General features: G+C 31.4%; 1 protein-coding gene across 1 annotated transcript; it reads left to right on the top strand.

Annotated features, from left to right (window-relative positions):
* The first annotated feature begins 690 nt into the window (after positions 1–690).
* On the top strand, positions 691–4,973 carry AGO7 (Argonaute family protein). Its single transcript, XM_028260229.2, has 3 exons — positions 691–1,407; positions 1,924–3,157; positions 3,241–4,973. The coding sequence occupies exons 1-3, from the start codon at positions 1,035–1,037 to the stop codon at positions 4,718–4,720; spliced, it is 3,087 nt and encodes a 1,028-aa protein (XP_028116030.2). The 5' UTR covers positions 691–1,034; the 3' UTR covers positions 4,721–4,973.
* The last annotated feature ends 13,740 nt before the right edge of the window (positions 4,974–18,713 follow it).

The raw sequence follows: 18,713 nt of genomic DNA, 5'->3' as shown, positions 1-18,713 counted from the left end.
TAATTTGTCAACTTACTCTCTATTCAACTCAGACTGTTTAATCCATCCCATTTATTAAATATGTATATTGAAATTAATTTATTTGAAATGCGTAACCCATTTCAACCAGTTCAATTTGCCACCTATATTTAGTAACTTAGCTGCAGAGGTGGACCAACCTCATGAAGGTTTCCTTAATACTGAATTCAGCTTAATCAGTAAAAATCTCTGCCTTCGTTTCCAAGTTCTCATTGACCCACCTTCCTAACTAATAATTGAACTAGACTTTTACTTCATTTGCAAACACTTTCTTCACCTTCTGTGCATTCATCTTTTTGGGCCTACAAAATGGTCCCCATCCTGTAAATGCATCTATGTAGCTGTATTTATACTAAATTTCACAAAAATTGAAGATTGGTGACAAATTGACAATGACAAAGAGATGGTGTTCTAAATATCCATTAAACTAATTGTTTAATAGATTTAGCCCTAATGGGTCATAAAACTCCAATCACTATCAACATGATTATAGTTTAATTTGCAAGAGGAAAATGGAGAGCCTTTTTTCCCTCCTCATTTGACTTCAAAAATAGATTAGTCCTAAACCAAGCTGAGAGAGAGAGAGAGAGAGAAAAGCTAAGATAGCATTCTAGTTTGACAAAAGAGTCAATGAAACATAAAAGAGTATTCAATATCACTATACTATTGTACAGAAACAGATTGCATAACTCCAAATAGAACATACCCTTCATGAGTCATGAGTCATGAGTCATGAGTCATGAGTGTAGCTTTCCTTTTCTGTGAAGGTACCCCCAGGCCCCTAAACTTTTTGCCCTTTAAATATTTTCATCAGCATCACAACCTCTTTTAGTACTGGACAGAGAGAGAACCAAAGGGACTAAACCCCAAAAACCCCCCATCTCTCTCTCTCTCTCTCTCTGCAATATCTAGAGTCATCTGCTGCTGAGGCAACTTCCCATTGATATCAGAAACAGAACCCATATTCTCTCTCACTCTTTCATGCACACAACTCTTGGTCTCTCTCTCAATTAGTCATGGAAGAAACAGAAGAGGCCAATACAACCAAGAAATGCACTCCCAAAACAAGGAGTTTCAGGGGGAGGAACAGCCCTCCCAACCATCACCACCACCACCACCATCACTACCAGCAGCAGCAACAGCAGCAGCTGTTGTTGCAGCAGTCAAATAGGATTGGGTATTGTTTTAATCAAAACCAATACCAAACTTACCCAGCTCTCCTCCCTCTGCCTCCTATCATGCCTCTGCAACTCACTGTAACTCCCCCTCTTCCTCAAAACCAAACTTTCAGATCAAAAACCCATTTGCAGAAACATCCATGGAAGCAGAATAACCCTCCTCTGGCTACCTCTTCAGACCCTGAACCCCAAAATTCTGCAGTCTCACCAGGTAACCTAGCATATTCATGTCCACTTCTGTCTTTGTTCTTTCATATCTTTATTTGTTGTTTTTGATTTTTATTTTTTAAAATTTCTTTCCTTTCTGTAAGTGCATATATATATATATATATATCAGAGATTCCAGAGAGTTTGCATTTTCTCTGTTTGATGCAAACTTGAGGAGACTTGTGCCTCTACAGAAAGCCGAAACAACAGAATAGGTTGAGACATGAGGGTATTCCTTTAATTTTCTTACCTTATTTCTAATTAAATCAAGAATAATTTCTGGTGTTTAATGGGATAGTCAATATCCAATTAATAGAGAATATATTTTCAAAACACGATATTATTGCTAATTGCACCTGGAAGATTCTCAAATTTGTGTATTTTTCTTGCTTCTGTAGAAGAAGTTTTGGCCATTGTACCTTCTCAGTTGACTGAAATTAGAGTCCTTGAACTTGGGTTGTAATAAAAATGAATCAGTATTAGTACTTAATTATCTTCTTCTATCCCAATACCTAAACAGCTCCAGAGGGACTTGGACGACAACCCGTCATACCCTTTAGAGGGAAAGATGGAAGGAGGGTTATGGGTTCCACACCACAATCTCTAGTGGTGGTAAGGAGACCAGATTCGGGTGGTGTCGAAGGGGCTGTTATCTCTCTCCTTGCCAATCATTTCCTAGTCCAATTCGATCCCTCGCATCGAATTTTCCACTATGATGTTGAAATATCTCCTAATCCTTCCAAGGAAGTCGCTAGATTGATCAAGCAAAAACTAGTAGAGGACAACTCAGTTGTGCTCTCCGGTGCTCTTCCAGTCTATGATGGGCGAAAGAATCTTTATAGCCCTATGGAATTCCAAAGTGATAGGCTTGAATTCTTCATTTGCCTCCCAATCCCCTCAAGCAAGTCATTGTTGCCATCCAGAGAAAGTGTTGATTCTCAAGAAATGCATCCTCAACTAAAGCTCTTCCGCATAAACATCAAACTTGTGTCAAAGTTCGATGGAAGGGGATTGAGTAGCTACTTGAGCAAGGAGGAAGATGATTGGGTACCACTTCCTCAGGACTATCTCCATGCCTTGGATGTCGTCTTGCGCGAGAGCCCATTGGAGAAATGCATACCTGTGGGACGATCACTATACTCAAGTTCAATGGGAGGGGCTAAAGATATTGGAGGAGGAGCTATTGGATTGAGAGGGTTCTTTCAAAGCCTTAGGCCAACGCAACAAGGACTTGCTCTCAATGTTGATTTCTCCGTGACTGCTTTCCATGAAAGTATTGGAGTGATAGCCTACTTGCAAAAGCGTCTGGAGTTTCTGTGCGATCTTTCTCAGAGGAAGACAAGAGGTTTGGCAGGAGAGGAAAGGAAGGAAGTGGAAAAGGCTTTGAAGAACATCAGAGTCTTTGTTTGCCATAGAGAAACAGTTCAGAGGTATCGGGTTTATAGCTTAACTGAGGAAGCTACAGAGAATCTCTGGTTTCCAGACCGGGATGGAAGGACTTTGAGACTGGTGAACTACTTCAAGGATCACTATAATTATGATATACAATTCAGGAATTTGCCATGTTTGCAGATTAGTAGGAGCAAGCCATGTTATCTTCCTATGGAGCTTTGTATGATTTGCGAAGGCCAGAAGTTTCTTGGTAAGCTCTCGGATGATCAGACTGCAAAGATACTAAAGATGGGTTGCCAAAGACCGAGACAAAGAAAAGCAATAATCGATGAAGTCATGGCAGGGCCAGTTGGTCCAACAAGGTAACTTCAAAATTTGCTAAAATTATAGCTTGAATACTCGTTAGAATTGTTTCTGAGTATTTGAAAATTTTCTTTCTTGACAGTGGCATTCAGGGTAGGGAATTCAAACTCCATGTTTCAAGAGAAATGACGCGATTGAATGGAAGAATACTTCAACCTCCCAAGCTAAAGCTTGGCGATGGTGGTTTCATAAGAGATCTAATTCCTTCCCGCTATGATCGCCAGTGGAACCTTCTGGACAGCCATGTCTTTGAAGGCACTAGAATTGATAGGTGGGCATTAATAAGTTTTGGAGGCAGCGCTGACCAAAAATCCGCCATTCCAAAGTTCATAAACCAGCTATCTCAAAGGTGTGAGCAATTGGGCATCTTTCTCAACAAGAATACAGTTGTTGGCCCCCAATTTGAATCAATTCAAGTGCTTAACAATGTATCGCTTTTGGAATCCAAGCTGAAGAAAATCTATCGAGCAGCATCCAATAATCTCCAACTGCTAATTTGTGTCATGGAGAGAAGACACAAAGGATATGCAGATTTTAAGCGAATTGCAGAGACAAGCGTTGGAGTTTTAAGTCAGTGCTGTCTGTACCCAAATCTTGGGAAGTTGAGCTCTCAATTTCTTGCAAATTTGGCTATCAAGATCAACGCCAAGATTGGCGGATGCACAGTTGCTTTGTACAATTCATTACCTTCTCAAATCCCACGACTCTTCCAGGCTGATGATCCAGTGATCTTTATGGGAGCTGATGTGACCCATCCTCACCCGCTAGATGATTTCAGCCCATCTGTTGCTGCTGTGGTGGGTAGTGTCAATTGGCCTGCAGCAAACAAGTATGTTTCGCGAATGAGGTCCCAAACACATCGGCAAGAGATCATTGAGGACCTCACTGCAATGGTTGGGGAAATTCTTGATGATTTTTATCAGGAACAAACCAAACTCCCCAAAAGAATAATATTTTTCAGAGATGGCGTTAGCGAAACCCAATTCTATAAAGTGCTTCAGGAGGAGTTGCAAGCCATTCAGGCGGCTTGTTCAAGATTTCCAAGCTATAAGCCTCCCATTACATTTGCAGTGGTTCAGAAAAGGCACCACACTAGGCTGTTTCCAAATGAAACTCAAACTCACCAACAATCTTCAACTAGAGACCAGTTCTTGGATGAAAACATTCCTCCGGGGACAGTTGTGGACACGGTGATCACTCACCCGAGGGAATTTGACTTCTATCTATGCAGCCATTGGGGTGTGAAGGGAACGAGCCGGCCAACACATTATCATGTTTTGTGGGATGAAAACCAATTCACTTCTGATGAGCTACAAAAGCTGGTTTACAATCTTTGCTACACATTCGTGAGGTGCACAAAGCCTGTTTCTTTGGTTCCACCAGCTTACTATGCTCACCTTGCTGCATACAGAGGCAGACTCTACCTCGAGCGCTCTGATTCATCCTCAATCTCGCCTTTTTCAAGAAATGCTGCTTCCACAATCTCCCGTGCTGCGCCTCCCAAGGCAACTCCTCTGCCAAAACTCAGTGAGAATGTTAAGAAGCTCATGTTTTACTGTTAATTTTTTTTCTTCTTGCGTTTGAAATGTGTATATTCTTGAAAACATTGGCCTATACACTTGAAATTCAACACAGATGTAGTAGTCCAGGTACCTAACTATATGATCCCATTTGCCAAAGGTAGGTTGTAGTTCCTTACTTGGCTAATTCAAGACAGAATTCCTCATTGACTTGGCATTGTAGGCAATTAGAAATTATTGTAAACGCTCTTGAATGTGACAACAAAATGACAGTGCTAGATTCTGTGGGTAAAAATTCTCTTATGTTCCAAAATATTCACAATTTACAATTTTTTTGATCATGTGAAAAATTGAGAGATAGTGCACAAATAAAGGGACAAAGAAATTTTGGAATAGAGAATATGGTGCACAAATATATAGAGACTATAAAATGTTAATACTGTTTGTTTGTTTGTTTGGACGAATTGAATTAGGGGGATTACAATATAATGGACTATTAATCTTGAAATAAATAGTCCCTAAACTATTTAGTTAAAAATAATATATACTTGATTATTAGTTCAACCTTTATTTTTTTAACTAAATGATAGAGTCTAATTTCATATCTCAATCCCATAAAATAAACACCCCTATGTTGAACAGACTATTTTTTAGGAGTCATTACCTAATTAGAAACTGAGAAAAAAGTTATTACCTAAACAATTCAACCCACATCAAAGGTGAGAATTAGGTGGGCAGAGACATCAATTACTAGGCAAAAGTATAATGGGTTTTTCATAATTTAGATGGTTACAAAATGAAATGTGATAACACCTTTGTTTTGGGTAAATATATATCTCTTTACCAAAACACACACCAAGCTGGCACCCATTCAAGTTGGGGACATATGGTGTCATGTCTACACAAATTGTGGATATGGTAAGGAACTAAATAAGGGTTTTCCTAACGCATTTTTAATCAAACTTTTTCCTTTTCTAGCTATAACATAGACATCAATTTCTCAATCCAATATCAAAAGTTACAGTTATATTTCATATAAGAACATAAAAAACATTGCACTGTAGGGGTAACAAACGAGTCGAACGAACTGAACAATTAATTGTTTAAGTTTGATTTGTTAAACTTTTGAGCTGATCTCAAATAAATTTTTGTCGAATTGAGTTAGAGCAGTTTGGTATTTTTATATAGTTTTAGACTTATAAAACCGAGCCAAATGAATAACTGATTGTTCAAGATTAGTTTGAAAACTTTAAGGAGTTTCAATATGTGTTTCAACTTGGCTTGTTTACTTAATGAACTGAGTTCGAATGAGTGTTTAACAAACCAAACATAAGCTGTTTAGTTTGTTTATCACCCTCAATTGCACATAGTTCTCACATATGAGAACTGTTATGGAGTGAACACCACTATTTTTGAACAACTTGGAGCCCGGCTTTCTTTTCACATTATTCCGGGCATGAAAATAATGGAAAAATTGGATTTAATTGTCAATTATCCCAATAAGATTGACTACAGAGAAGTGATGTAGATTATTCAAGAATCAAAGTTAATTTGTGTTATAAAAAGAAGATATCAATGAACTATGAAACAGTTTCACAAGATTCTTGGTCATGGAATTTCATTGAAAAGTAGGAATCCGTATGAAAACTACTATGCAGCTAATGCCTCAAATTTCATTGGTTATAATATATATGTTGCCCTAGTGATAAGAGTCTTCTTAATGAAATATTAGATATTGGGTTCAAACCTTACTGGTCTCATTGTGTAATTTTTTTTTAAGATCAAAAAATATGCCACGTAGCATGAGAAGAAGGTTTGGACACCAAATCCACTCTTCACTTAATAATAATAAATATAGATATATAGATAGATGTAGAAAGAATATAGAATAGATAGATAGAATATAAAGATAAAGATAAATAAATAAAGAATATACCAAAAAATAAAGAATATACCAAACTATAACTTAAGATTCTTCTTTTTCTCCCCTCTCCCTCTTGTAGTGGGCATTTTAGATTAAAAATTTTAGAATGCATATGAATATTAAATTTGAAAAAAATGTAATGCAAAAAAAAAAATTATGAACTGAATGAAAACCAAACAAATAAGACATGCTCAAATTAAAATAGTTTCCTAACCAATACCAAACAAATAGAGGACAGTAACCCCAAACAAACTGAATTAGCAGAGAAAACAATTGGGCAGCTGATTCTAAAACAGTTAAAGATGAAGAGAAGCGTATAAAAGTACAATGATGATAATTGTATGAGCAGACAATACGAACTATATAGTCAAGTCATCATGTTACCATGACAAGTACCTAATTTTGATCAACTAACATTTGCATTTTGGTTCTTAACAAATGACTCAGAGTATTTTCAACCGTTCATTTCTTTTTTTACTAAATTTGAGTAAAAAATAGATTGTTTTCTCAATTTGATACTTCTTCTTCCAACAGTGAGCATCAAAACAGAATTGAGGGAAGTGGTCGACCGGCCGACCAGTAAGGGCAATTTTATTTTATTTTATTTTATTTTTACTTGTTTGAATTTTTTTTGACCGGTTTGAACCTACCTATTTAAAAGGGAACTGGTCGACCGGTTGACAAATTGGTCTCCTCCAACGGTCACGCACAGTAATTTGGTGAAACCTGTATTCTGTTCTTAGTTTGATGATTTTTTTGTTCAATTCTCATTTTGATACTAATTTGGTGAAACCGTTAGAGCTCCAAAAAGTATATTTTTTACCAAATTTCAAATTTGATGCCAAATTTACTTAACCGTTGGAGATGATCTTAGGCCAATTATATTTGTAAATTGTTTCTTTTTTAAATTCTAGAAATAATCAACTTTTTTTTTTAATTTTATAAACTACCAAAAATTTGTAACTATTGTTTTCAAATTTTTCTTAAGTTTTATTTCTAAGAAACAAAACAGAAAAGGAAGACCAAGAAAACAAAATGACAACAAAACATATTTATATTTTTAATGTGCAGAGAGAAAGAGAGGGTTGTGGTGGCAGTAGGCATGTATTTTGAGAGAATGAATGGTCATGTTGAGAAGAATGGAGAGAATAAGGAGAGACAGAGAGAGAGAGAGAGAGAGAGAGAGATAAATTAAGTGTCTGCAATGTGTCACTGAGGGAGCATGAATGGTCACATTAATATTGAAGAAGAATAAATAACAGGGCAGAGAAAGAGAAAGCGAAAGATGGAGAGAGAGGAATAAATAAGAGGAGAGAGAGAGAGAGAGAGAGGATTAAGAAGCAATTTTGGGAACCAAAAACAGACCATGAATGTGACTAAAGGTAATAGAGGATATGTGAAATGGTAATGTATTGTGGATTGTTGGATGTATGTAGGATGTCAGTGTATCATATATACCTACCTATCTGTGCTGTGTGTTGCTATTGCATGCATGCATGCATGACGAATGACAGAAAGACAGACAGTTCATTCCTCCCTTCCCTCCATGTAAAAAAAAGGAAGGGTAAATTACACTTTCCTCCTTGAGATTTTTGACAATTATATGGTCTCTTATAATTTTAATAATTATAGAAACATCTTTTAAGAATATGCTGATTTATTTAAATTTTTTATTAAATTTTTATAATTTTAATAATTATAGAAACATCTATTATTAAAAAAATTTCATTATTAATCTTCTGTTAATTTATTTAACAGAATATGCTGATATCATGTATTATGAGTCAAAAATTTCAATATTGCCCTTATATATTCAAATAGTAAATTTCACTCAAAGTTTTACCAAAAAAAAAAATTAATAAAGACTCATACATTATTTTAGTAAGAAAAATTTAGCCAAAACTCATCTATTGGACCATTGTTTTAAGAAACTGATAGTTCAATTTATTTTATTTCAAAACCTTCTAAGGAAGAGACGCGTAGTTGAGTAAGGATAAAATAAAATATCTTTATTTTTTTATATAATATTACCAAAGTAACATGTTACTGTTTACATCAATTTTGAAGGTAATTTTTTTTTTTAAAGATTTTTCATTGTCAATATGGATCATATTTGATAGATCTTAATGAGAGGATTTTAAAAATATTAACATCTAGATCAAAAGTTATATTATTTTAAAATTTAATATTTTAATAATAATGGTATGTGTTAGACTTTTCATTGAAAACTTTTTGTACTTGTCTGTAGTGCATTAAAATTTTATTATGGAGGCTTTGATCAAATCCCCCTTTTACTAATGTTGAACAAAATTATTAAATTCTATATAATATTTTAAAAAAATTCTAAATTGTTAACATATTATAAAAATATTTAACCAAAAAAATATAATTTTCATTGATAAAATATTTAAAAAGAAACCATATCTCTAAAATTAATGTTATTATAGATAATATGTTAATAATTTCACATAAGATTTATTTCACACTACATAAACAATATAAAATCTATTATTTGAACTAACGTATTTATTGTTTGAACTTTTTTTTTTTTTCCAAGAAAGTTAAAACAAATTAACTTCTTTATTTTTCATTTTTTAAACAAAATGAATTTTTTGGATCCGTGCAGCAACCCTTAAATATTTCATATATTTGTACTTGGGTCATATTTTACTCTATAATTTGGATATGTTTTCAATGTTCTATGTTTTGCTCTATAACGTGAGAAAATAATAAACCTTTCGTATTATAATAAAAAATTAAAGATTAAACCTTTCGTATTAAACCCTAACTTAGATCAATAAATATGTTTAAACAATAAATAAATAAAAAAAAATTCAATCTATTGTAAAAGGGGAATCATTGCTCATTTCATTCCATAGAACCAAAACCTTTAAGATGACAAGCATATATATAGTAGAACAACCACACATTACCTAATCTAAAAATAAAAAAAGAAGAAGAAAAAGAGTCAACAATTGATAACTATCAAATCTTATACTAAATTAAATACAATTCTTTATTTAAAAATTGAAAAACAAAATGTAAAAGATGCCAATTTTTATTTTTTTAATACTTATTTTGAGAAATTAGAGTTTGAAAAAAATTTTAAAAATACATATAGGTATTTGATTTTTTTTTTTCTGTATGAAAAATACCTATTTGGAGTAATTATCCCTCTTTTTTCAATTTATTTATTTTGTTTCTTTCATTTTTCTTTCTATTTATTCTCTCATTCATTTTTTCATAGTGTCACTGTAATCAATAACAATACCGCATAATTTATTATTATTATTATTATTATTATTATTATTATTATTATTATTATTATTATTTGTTCTCTCTTTCTTTCATTTTTTCATCATTTTTTCTCTTTCATCAATGCTTGCTAGCATTACTCAATACCATAGCAACTCACGAAATATGAATTTTTCTTTTGTTTTCTAAACATATTTGTGTATTGAATTTTTTTAAAGAAAAATAAACATAATAACATTTCATATTTATAATTAAAAAAATTGACTTATAAAAATTACCAAATGCTACCTTATAAATACATTAAAAAAAAAATTATCATTTTTATCTTTTCACAATCTTATATTATTCTAAAATTTTAACTTTCTTCTTTGAGTCTTTCAATTTCCAGACGATGGATATTAAAAAAAAAGGGTAAAGTGAAAAAATATTTAATCACATTACAATAAACTAAAATTAGTTGATAGGAAATGAAAGATAAAGAAATTATTTGAGAATAATAAATTGTTTAAATTTGCCATTTCTTACATCTAATTAAAATGGAATTTTACTTGAATAAAGAAATTAATAGTAAATAATAAAATTTTCAAATAATTTGTTATTTATTACATCTAAAATCTGTATTTCCATCTTTGTTTCTCATATTTAAATTATTTTTATTAAATTAAATCCTAAAATTAATTCCAACTTTCATTAATAGTTGAATTTTTTTTTTTTAAACTTGTAAAAGTTCAAAAATTTATAGCAGAAAAAAAATTGCAAAGTGAAGAAAATACAAAAAAAAAAATTGTAAGTAATAAAACGATAATTTAATATATAAGTAAATTATACTAGTTATCTTGAGATTATGAATAGTATTTAAAAAATATTATAGTCATTTGTACAATCAAATTAACACTGTTTTTAATTTTTTTTTTTTTTAAATGTTAACACCATTTGGATTAAATTAAAGAGAAGGAAAAATCTTACACAAAAAAAAAAAAAAAAAGGGAATGTAATTTCAGGAATGATAATGAAAGTCCATGTAGTTATCTAAAATTTCAGGGACGATAACGGTAATTTACTCAAGAAAGAAAAGTAAAAAGTAAAAAGTGAACAGAGTATATACTAGTCTAGTCTACCTTACTCTACTCTACTCTACTGTAAAGTGGATTGGCTTTGGCTAGGCTTGTAGGTGGACCCAGCAAAGCAAATGGATGGTACACCTACACTCTCAGTTCAGTCCTGGCTTGAACCTAAGGCAACGAAGCGCTCGTTTGACATGCGGCTAAAATGTGGTTATGGCCTCGTTTGGCAATAGATTGATTTAGTTAAAAATTTAAAAAGTTATTACTCCTTTCGTCTCAAAATATTGGTCTTTTTTGGGAAATTTAACTTTTTTTGGTAGTATACTTATTGCATTTGAAAAAAGTTGGTTTTCCAAAATTACCCTTTTGATAATACATTTTTTGGGAATATCAATGTCATAATTGTATTTTTTAAATTGTTTATTAATTTAAAAGAAGGGCAAAATAGGAAATTTATATTATTTTTGTACTTGATTTATAAAGAGGGACTAATATTTTGGGACAATGAAAAATGGAATAAGGGACTAATATTTTGGGACGGAGGGAGTAAAAAAATTAAAAAGTCAATAATTTATATTAAAAAGTTAAAAAAAATTTCTTTTTATTTTTTGTATATCTTTTCGTAAAAAGTCAAAAAATCATCATAAACATATTAATTTTTTTTAGCTCATATTTTAACCAAATAATCAAAAAATTACTAAATTAGCATGTTCCCAAACGAGGCCTAAGAATTAAAATAGTTATAAAAAGATAAAATATATTAAAAATTAATAAAATAAAATATTATATTTAGATTATAATTTTTTTTTTTAAAGTTAAAAAGTTTAATTCAAATAAATTTTTTAGCTTTAGGTTAAAAAAATTAAAAAATCAACTCATTTTTCAAATAAAATCTAAAGCTAACAGTAACGCTATAATTTTAGACATAAAAATTATAAAATTATTCAAAAGACCTTATCTATGATTAAGACTCATTTCATACGTAGATTTCACATTATATAAATTTAATTTTCACTACATAATATATTATTTACAAAAATCTGAATAATTATGTCGGGATCAAAGCATTTTTCCTAAAGCCAGTGCTTTAAGCCTCAAAATTTGAAAAGGCCCCAAAATTTTGAATTTTTTTTAAAGGGCCCTAAATTTTTAAATTTTTTTAAGTTTTTACTATTAACTGTAATTCAATAAACTAGAAAACTCATCTTAACCTCATAAAATAAAAAAGGCAAACCATCTAACTAATAAAATATATTATTATTTTTATATTAACACTAAAACCCCTTTTTGAGTAAAAAAATTGGGCAAACACTATTTTATCTCTTATAATTTATTTTAGGTGCAGTTTGCTTCTTATTAGTATTTGAAAATATGTAGATAACTCCCTATGGTTAGATATTAAAGTGCACCACCATTAAGTGTAGACTATAGAGTAAAAGACTATAGAGTACCCAAAAAAAAAAAAAAAGATTATAGAGTAAAAGCACAAGTGATATAGTGCATTTTGAATACTAAAAAAAATTACAAAAATAACTATAATTTACATAATGGTGTTACTTATGTACAATAATATTTTAATTCTTTTCGCACAAGTTCTTAACAGTACATATAGTGCATGTTAGTTCACAAATCGTAAATGTTACATTCTTATTTTAAATATCAAGAGATAAACTGCACATGGAGGTGAAGTAAAATTTAATTATAAAAATTCATTAAGGACCTCAAAAATCTAATATTAGTGAAGAAAAGAGTGTCGGTTCAATAATTTTTTTTTGTTTTGTTTTGATATTAAAAATAAAATAAAATTGAATTAGCTATTAGTCTTACAATATATCTTCTAGTTTTACTAATGTTATGTGCTTATTAGTTTTATCGCTGTAGGTCCCAAAATCTCTTCAATCTACTCTGAGTTCATCTCATCTCATGTTGCATTCTCTCTCTCTTCTACTTACTTGTTGTTTGTACATTTTATATTATCAAAAATTTCATTTGTTTAGGTTGCCTCAAACACCTCTTATGAGTTTGTTTGACATTACTTAAATAAGTGTACTTATTTATATAATTATATTTATTTAGATCACATCACCTAACTATTTTTTTTTGTATATCTTTTTGTAAAAGTTTTCAAAAATAAATTTATTTAGATCATCGCAAATAATCAACTACAATTTATTAGATTAATAAAATTAGAACTTGAGGTTTTATTCTTGAGTTTTTTTTTTTTTTTTTTTTGTGGACATTTTTCAATATTTTACAGTTATATATTCCAACAAAGTTGGCATTCAAAGGGTTTTTTTTTTTTTTTTTGGTGAATAGGCACTCAAAGTTAATTTTGTTAATTTGGTTGATTATAATTAATATTTTAAAAAGAAGTGAGTTAAAAAACAAAATTAAAAAAAACTTCAAAATTAATGTCATAAATGATAAAAATATAGAAAAGTTAGTGGGTTTTGTATTTTTTTTTTTTTTTTTTTTTTTTTTTTTTTTTTTTTGCGAGTGAAAACTCTAACTTGCTTACATCATAACATAAACCTCACTTTAAACCTATATATTCTTATAATTATTTTAATTTCTTTTCATTGATTTATAGTTACTCTTAGGCCTTGTTTGGAACATTGAGTTGGGGTTAAATAGTTAATAAGGCCCCGTTTGTTTTGGGAGATAAAATGGAGGTGATTGATAGTGAGTGGATTAATAGTGAGGGGATTGTTAGTGAGGGAATTAATAGTGAGGAGTTGTTAAATTATTTTTATATAAAATAATAAAACAAATAAAAAAATATAAAAAAATAAACATTATATTTAAAAAATATTCCCAATATAAAAAAAATAAAAAAATTTCTAATCCCCTCATTATTTTTCTAATACCATCTCTATCTCCTCCTTACCAATCCCCTTCCTCCTCCTTACTAATACCAAATGATTACTAGTCCCCTCCCTATCTCTCAAAACAAACACCACATTCTCAATCTCCTCCTCACTATCAAACCCAATCCCCTCTCCATAACCCCAAACAAACGGGGCCTATGTCAAAACACTCGATCACATCATTTTTTTTTAATATTTTTTTAGATTTCTTTTTATAAAATTTAAAAAGTCAATTGAAATAGAATTTTTTCCAAACACCCTATTAAAAAAATTGTAAATCAATGTATATTTTCAAAAATAATTTTAAATTTTTGGTCAATTTTATTAATTTTAATAATTAAAATTTTAATTCTTTTTATAAATTTATAAATAATTTTTAAAGTTGCTATTGATTTACAATTTTTTCAAAAAAAAAAAGAAAAAAAAATCATATGAGAGAGAGAGAGAGAGAGAGAGAGAGAGAGAGAGAAAAGGGAAGGGAAGGGAAGGGAAGGGAACAAAATAAAAGCCAAGAAAAGATGGGAGTGTTTCAAGTAGAGGGCACTGAGCTCTGACTTTCGACTTCCCTTTTTGTCTCTTCAACTTTTTTTTTTACCCCACACAAGATTTTTGGAGCTATTCACACTCTCTTCTCTCTCTTACACACACTCTTACTTTCTCTGTGCAATACCTTTTAAGTACTGCACGGCCAAGGGAAACAGACAAACACTCTTACACGACAACCCAGGCACCACAGACACCAGCGAGCAATTATTCAAAGCATTGACGTACAACATCCAAATCAAAATGAATGATTTGGATTGATTTGAGATATTGTTTGATAGAGTATGGAATAATTTTTTACTACAGGAAATATCAATTAAGAGCATATCATTAAATTTAAGTAGAAATATAAATAAAAATTTTATTTGATATTAAGGCTTCGTTTAATAATTGAATTTTTTAGTTAAAAAATTAAAAAGTTATTAAATTAATAAAAAATTCAACAACTCATATTAAAAGTTAAATATTCTTTTTTCTCTCTACTTTTTGCACATTTTTTCGTAAAAAGTTAAAAAGTCATACCAAACATACTAGTTTTTTTTTAGCTCATATTTGAGTCAAATAGCCAAAAAACTACTAAATTAACTTGTTCCCAAACGAGACCTAAGTGTTTCAATGGACGTTTTTTAAGTTTTATCAGAATACCAGTCTATTAGGCAAACAATCAGGCAGATGTTTGGTCAGTCGATCGACCAGTATAAATTTTTCATAAATTTTGTTTTAAGGTGATCATCCGAGGGATCGACTGGTCAATGTAATTTTTTCATAAATTTTTTACTTAAGGTAGTCATCTATAGGGATGACAATTTGAAACCGACCCGACGGGGATCCCCGATCCCGACCCCGATTTAAGCGGTTTTTTCCCGAAAAATACCCCCGACGGGGAGGGGACGGTATTTGAAAATCAATCCCCGATCTGTCACGGGCCGGGAACGGTGATCAGTGTTTAATCCCCGGCCCGGCCCGATCCCCGTCCCCGTCCCCATCCCCGGTCCCGTCCCCGAATTTCCTCGAAGTGAAATTACTTTTATACCCCTTATATATATATATATATATATATATATATAATAATAATAATAAACCAAACCATTTATAATATACCAAGCCAATGACACTGTATTTATAATATTTATAATAATAATAATAAACGGACTCATCTCTCTCATTGTGTTTATAATATTTATATTATAATATTTATAATATTTAGGGCTAGGGACAAACACACTCATCACTCATCATCAACGCCCTCATCTCTCTCGGTCTCCCTCTCTCAATCTCCCACCGCCGATCTCAATCTCCCACTGCCGAATCGCCGATCTCCCTCCTTCCACCACCGATCTCCATCCTCCAACAACTCCAACGTCTCTCCCACCACCGATCTCCATCCTCCCAAGCTTGCTGAATATCACCGCCACCATCACCGACCAAGCTTCGCCGATCCGCCACCATCACCGACCAAGCTTCACAGATCTGGAATATTCTCTCTCTTTCGATTTGTTATATATATATATATTATATTTGAGCATTAGATTCAGATCTTCTCTTTCTATATGATGTTGAATCTGAGCTCTAACTTTGAATCTGATATTGAGGCTTGGTTTGGGGTACACTAAATAATACAAAAAGTCAAAAAGTCACTATCCTATTTAAGTCACATCATCTTATTTAAATCACATCACCTCTCTAATACATCACATCAAACCCAACCCAAACCCAACCCATATAAGCCAATAAGTCAAAAAGTGCACTTTTTTAGAACATCCCAAACCAACCCTGAATATGATGTTGAATCTGATTTTTTTTTTTTTTTTATGACATTTGAGCTCATTCGATCTTCTCTTTCGATTTTTTTATATTTATTTATGATGAAGAATCTAATATTGAATATGATGTTGAATCTTATTTATGACAAATTTTTTTTGGAACTGATTTGAATCTGATGTTGAATGGGATGTTGAATCTGATTTTTTTTTTCTTTTGGTCGGGGACTTTTCGGGGTCGGGGAAACCCGATCCCCGTTAAGGGGCAGGGGTGGGGGTAGTGATGAGCTCCCCGTTGGGGTCGGGACCGGGGACGGGGGGAGTTTCCACCATCGGGGATCGGGGACGGGGAGGGTGATCTCCGGTCCCGCCCCGCCCCGTTGCCATTCCTAGTCATCTAGGGGGACATCCAAGAAACATCTGGTGATGAAAATAAAATGGCTATAAAAAATAATTTGATAAAAGACACATTGGTCATTAGTTTCATAAAAGAAAAGTAAAATCCTAAATTTGATACCCATTTAATAAAATTGTTAGAGCAGAAAAATAAATAATTTTTCACTAAATTTAAATTTGACGACAAATTTAATTGACAATTGGAGATAGTCTAACATCTATCCCTTTCGCCCGATTTATTTTGGGTTGCAGGGAAAGGAATCATTTGCATCCATATTCTTATTTTAAAAATTTTTTGAAAATTTTATTTTTATGGATTTCATTTTAGACCTATATTGATAATCTAAATTGTTTATCTTGTAATCCTAACAAATTATATGAGTTATGTAAAAAATTAATTTCATCAAATATCACTAGATATATGAATAAATTACATCTTATATATTTAAAATTGACAATTGTGAGTTTAAATATAAACTTTTCATTTTATAAAACAAAAGTAATTTATTTATGTATTTATCGATATCTGATAAAACTGATTTTTTACACAGACGACATTCATCGTGAGATTTACAAAAATGAACGATTTAAATTATTATTGCGGACCTAAAATATAATCCAAAAACTGAAGTATCGAGAAATATGGAGGATATGAGTATGGAGGGCAGCCATACCTTATAGGGAATGGGATTGAATTAGTATGAGGTGAGATCTACAAAAAATCATGTTTGTTTAGTGCCGTTTTGGCAACACACACAAAAAGTTGCGTTTTGTGTGTAGCTCAAAAACGCCAAACCATCCCGAAAAGCCCATTTGGGAAGACCCAAAAAAGCAACACCTAAATTTACCAAACTACCCTCTGGAACATTTTAATTAATTAATTCAAAAATCAAAAAGTAAGGATATTTTGGTCATTTTAGAGTGATGTGACACTTTTAAAAGATATTAAATCAAAAATAAAAAAAGTCAGTTTTTACCAACTTCCCAAATCACTTCTAAAAAAGTTAAAAAGCTTGGTAAAAAATCAAAAATCAAATTTTTACCAACTTTTCAAAACACCCCTTAGAGAAATGATCGTAGGACTAACATTCCCGTGGGATTAGAAATACCCTCTAGTGAGGGGACTAATAATCCTATGGAGAGGTGGTATTAAAATCCAATCATATGAGAATAGAGTTAAAATGATTATTTTGTCTCTCATTTAATAAAAAAAAAATTAATATTAAAATATAATAGTTTAGTAATATATTTATATTAAAATAATATAACACCAATATATATATATATAATATAATATAATTTTTAATATTAAAATATATTAAAAACACCAAGATATTTATGGAATTTCGTATAATTAGTTCCATCATAGAATGACAAAATAAGCTCGAATTCTTACTGGTCCAGTAGTCATCAAACAAATATAATTTTTCTTAGTTCCGTCACTAACAATCTCACCTACTCTAACTCTAAAAACAAGCAAACCCTTTCGCCCTGTTTGTTTTCAGAGGCAAAATAGAGGGGATTAATAGTGAGGGGATTAAATAAAATTGTGTTTGTTTTAATGATAGTTGTTAGTGTAGGAATTGTTAAATTATTTTTATATAAAATAATAAAACAAATAAAAAAATATAAAAAATTAAACTTTAATGTTTTAAAAAAAAATTCCCAATATGTAAAAAATAAAAAAAATAAAAAAATTTCTAATCCCTCCATTATTTTTCTAATACCACCTCCACCTCTACCTCATTCATCCTAATCCCCTTCCAACCTCCATCTTAAAGATGGTTTGTGGCGATTTTAGCCACAAAAGACAAAATAGGCTATTTTAGCCACAACAAACAAAATATCACATCCAACCCATAATCATTATACTATTCTCTCACAAAAAAGTTAAAAAAATCAAAAAGTCAAATAGCCCTTCCCAAACCAAGCTTTTTAGCCCAGGTTAAAATAATCAAAAAAGTCAAAAAGCCAAAAAATCAACCCCCTTCCCAAACGAAGCCTTAATCCCCTCCTCCATCTTAATCCCTTCCCCAACTCTATAAACAAACACAATACTAAATAATCTCATCTCCATCTTAATCCCCTCTCATCTGTTACAACCCCAAAACAAACGGGCTTTAGGTTGACAAGTTATTTGGTGGCCGTTAGCATGGCTAAATGGCTAACTGGTGGTCGTTAGTGAAAGAAATGATATTCATGATTTAATGTTCTTGGATAGGGAAC

This window comes from Camellia sinensis, chromosome 11 (assembly GCF_055761805.1).
Source record: "Camellia sinensis isolate YWXY chromosome 11, ASM5576180v1, whole genome shotgun sequence".
In the NCBI taxonomy this organism is placed as follows: Eukaryota; Viridiplantae; Streptophyta; class Magnoliopsida; order Ericales; family Theaceae; genus Camellia; species Camellia sinensis.
This window is presented reverse-complemented; position numbering and strand designations above follow the sequence as displayed.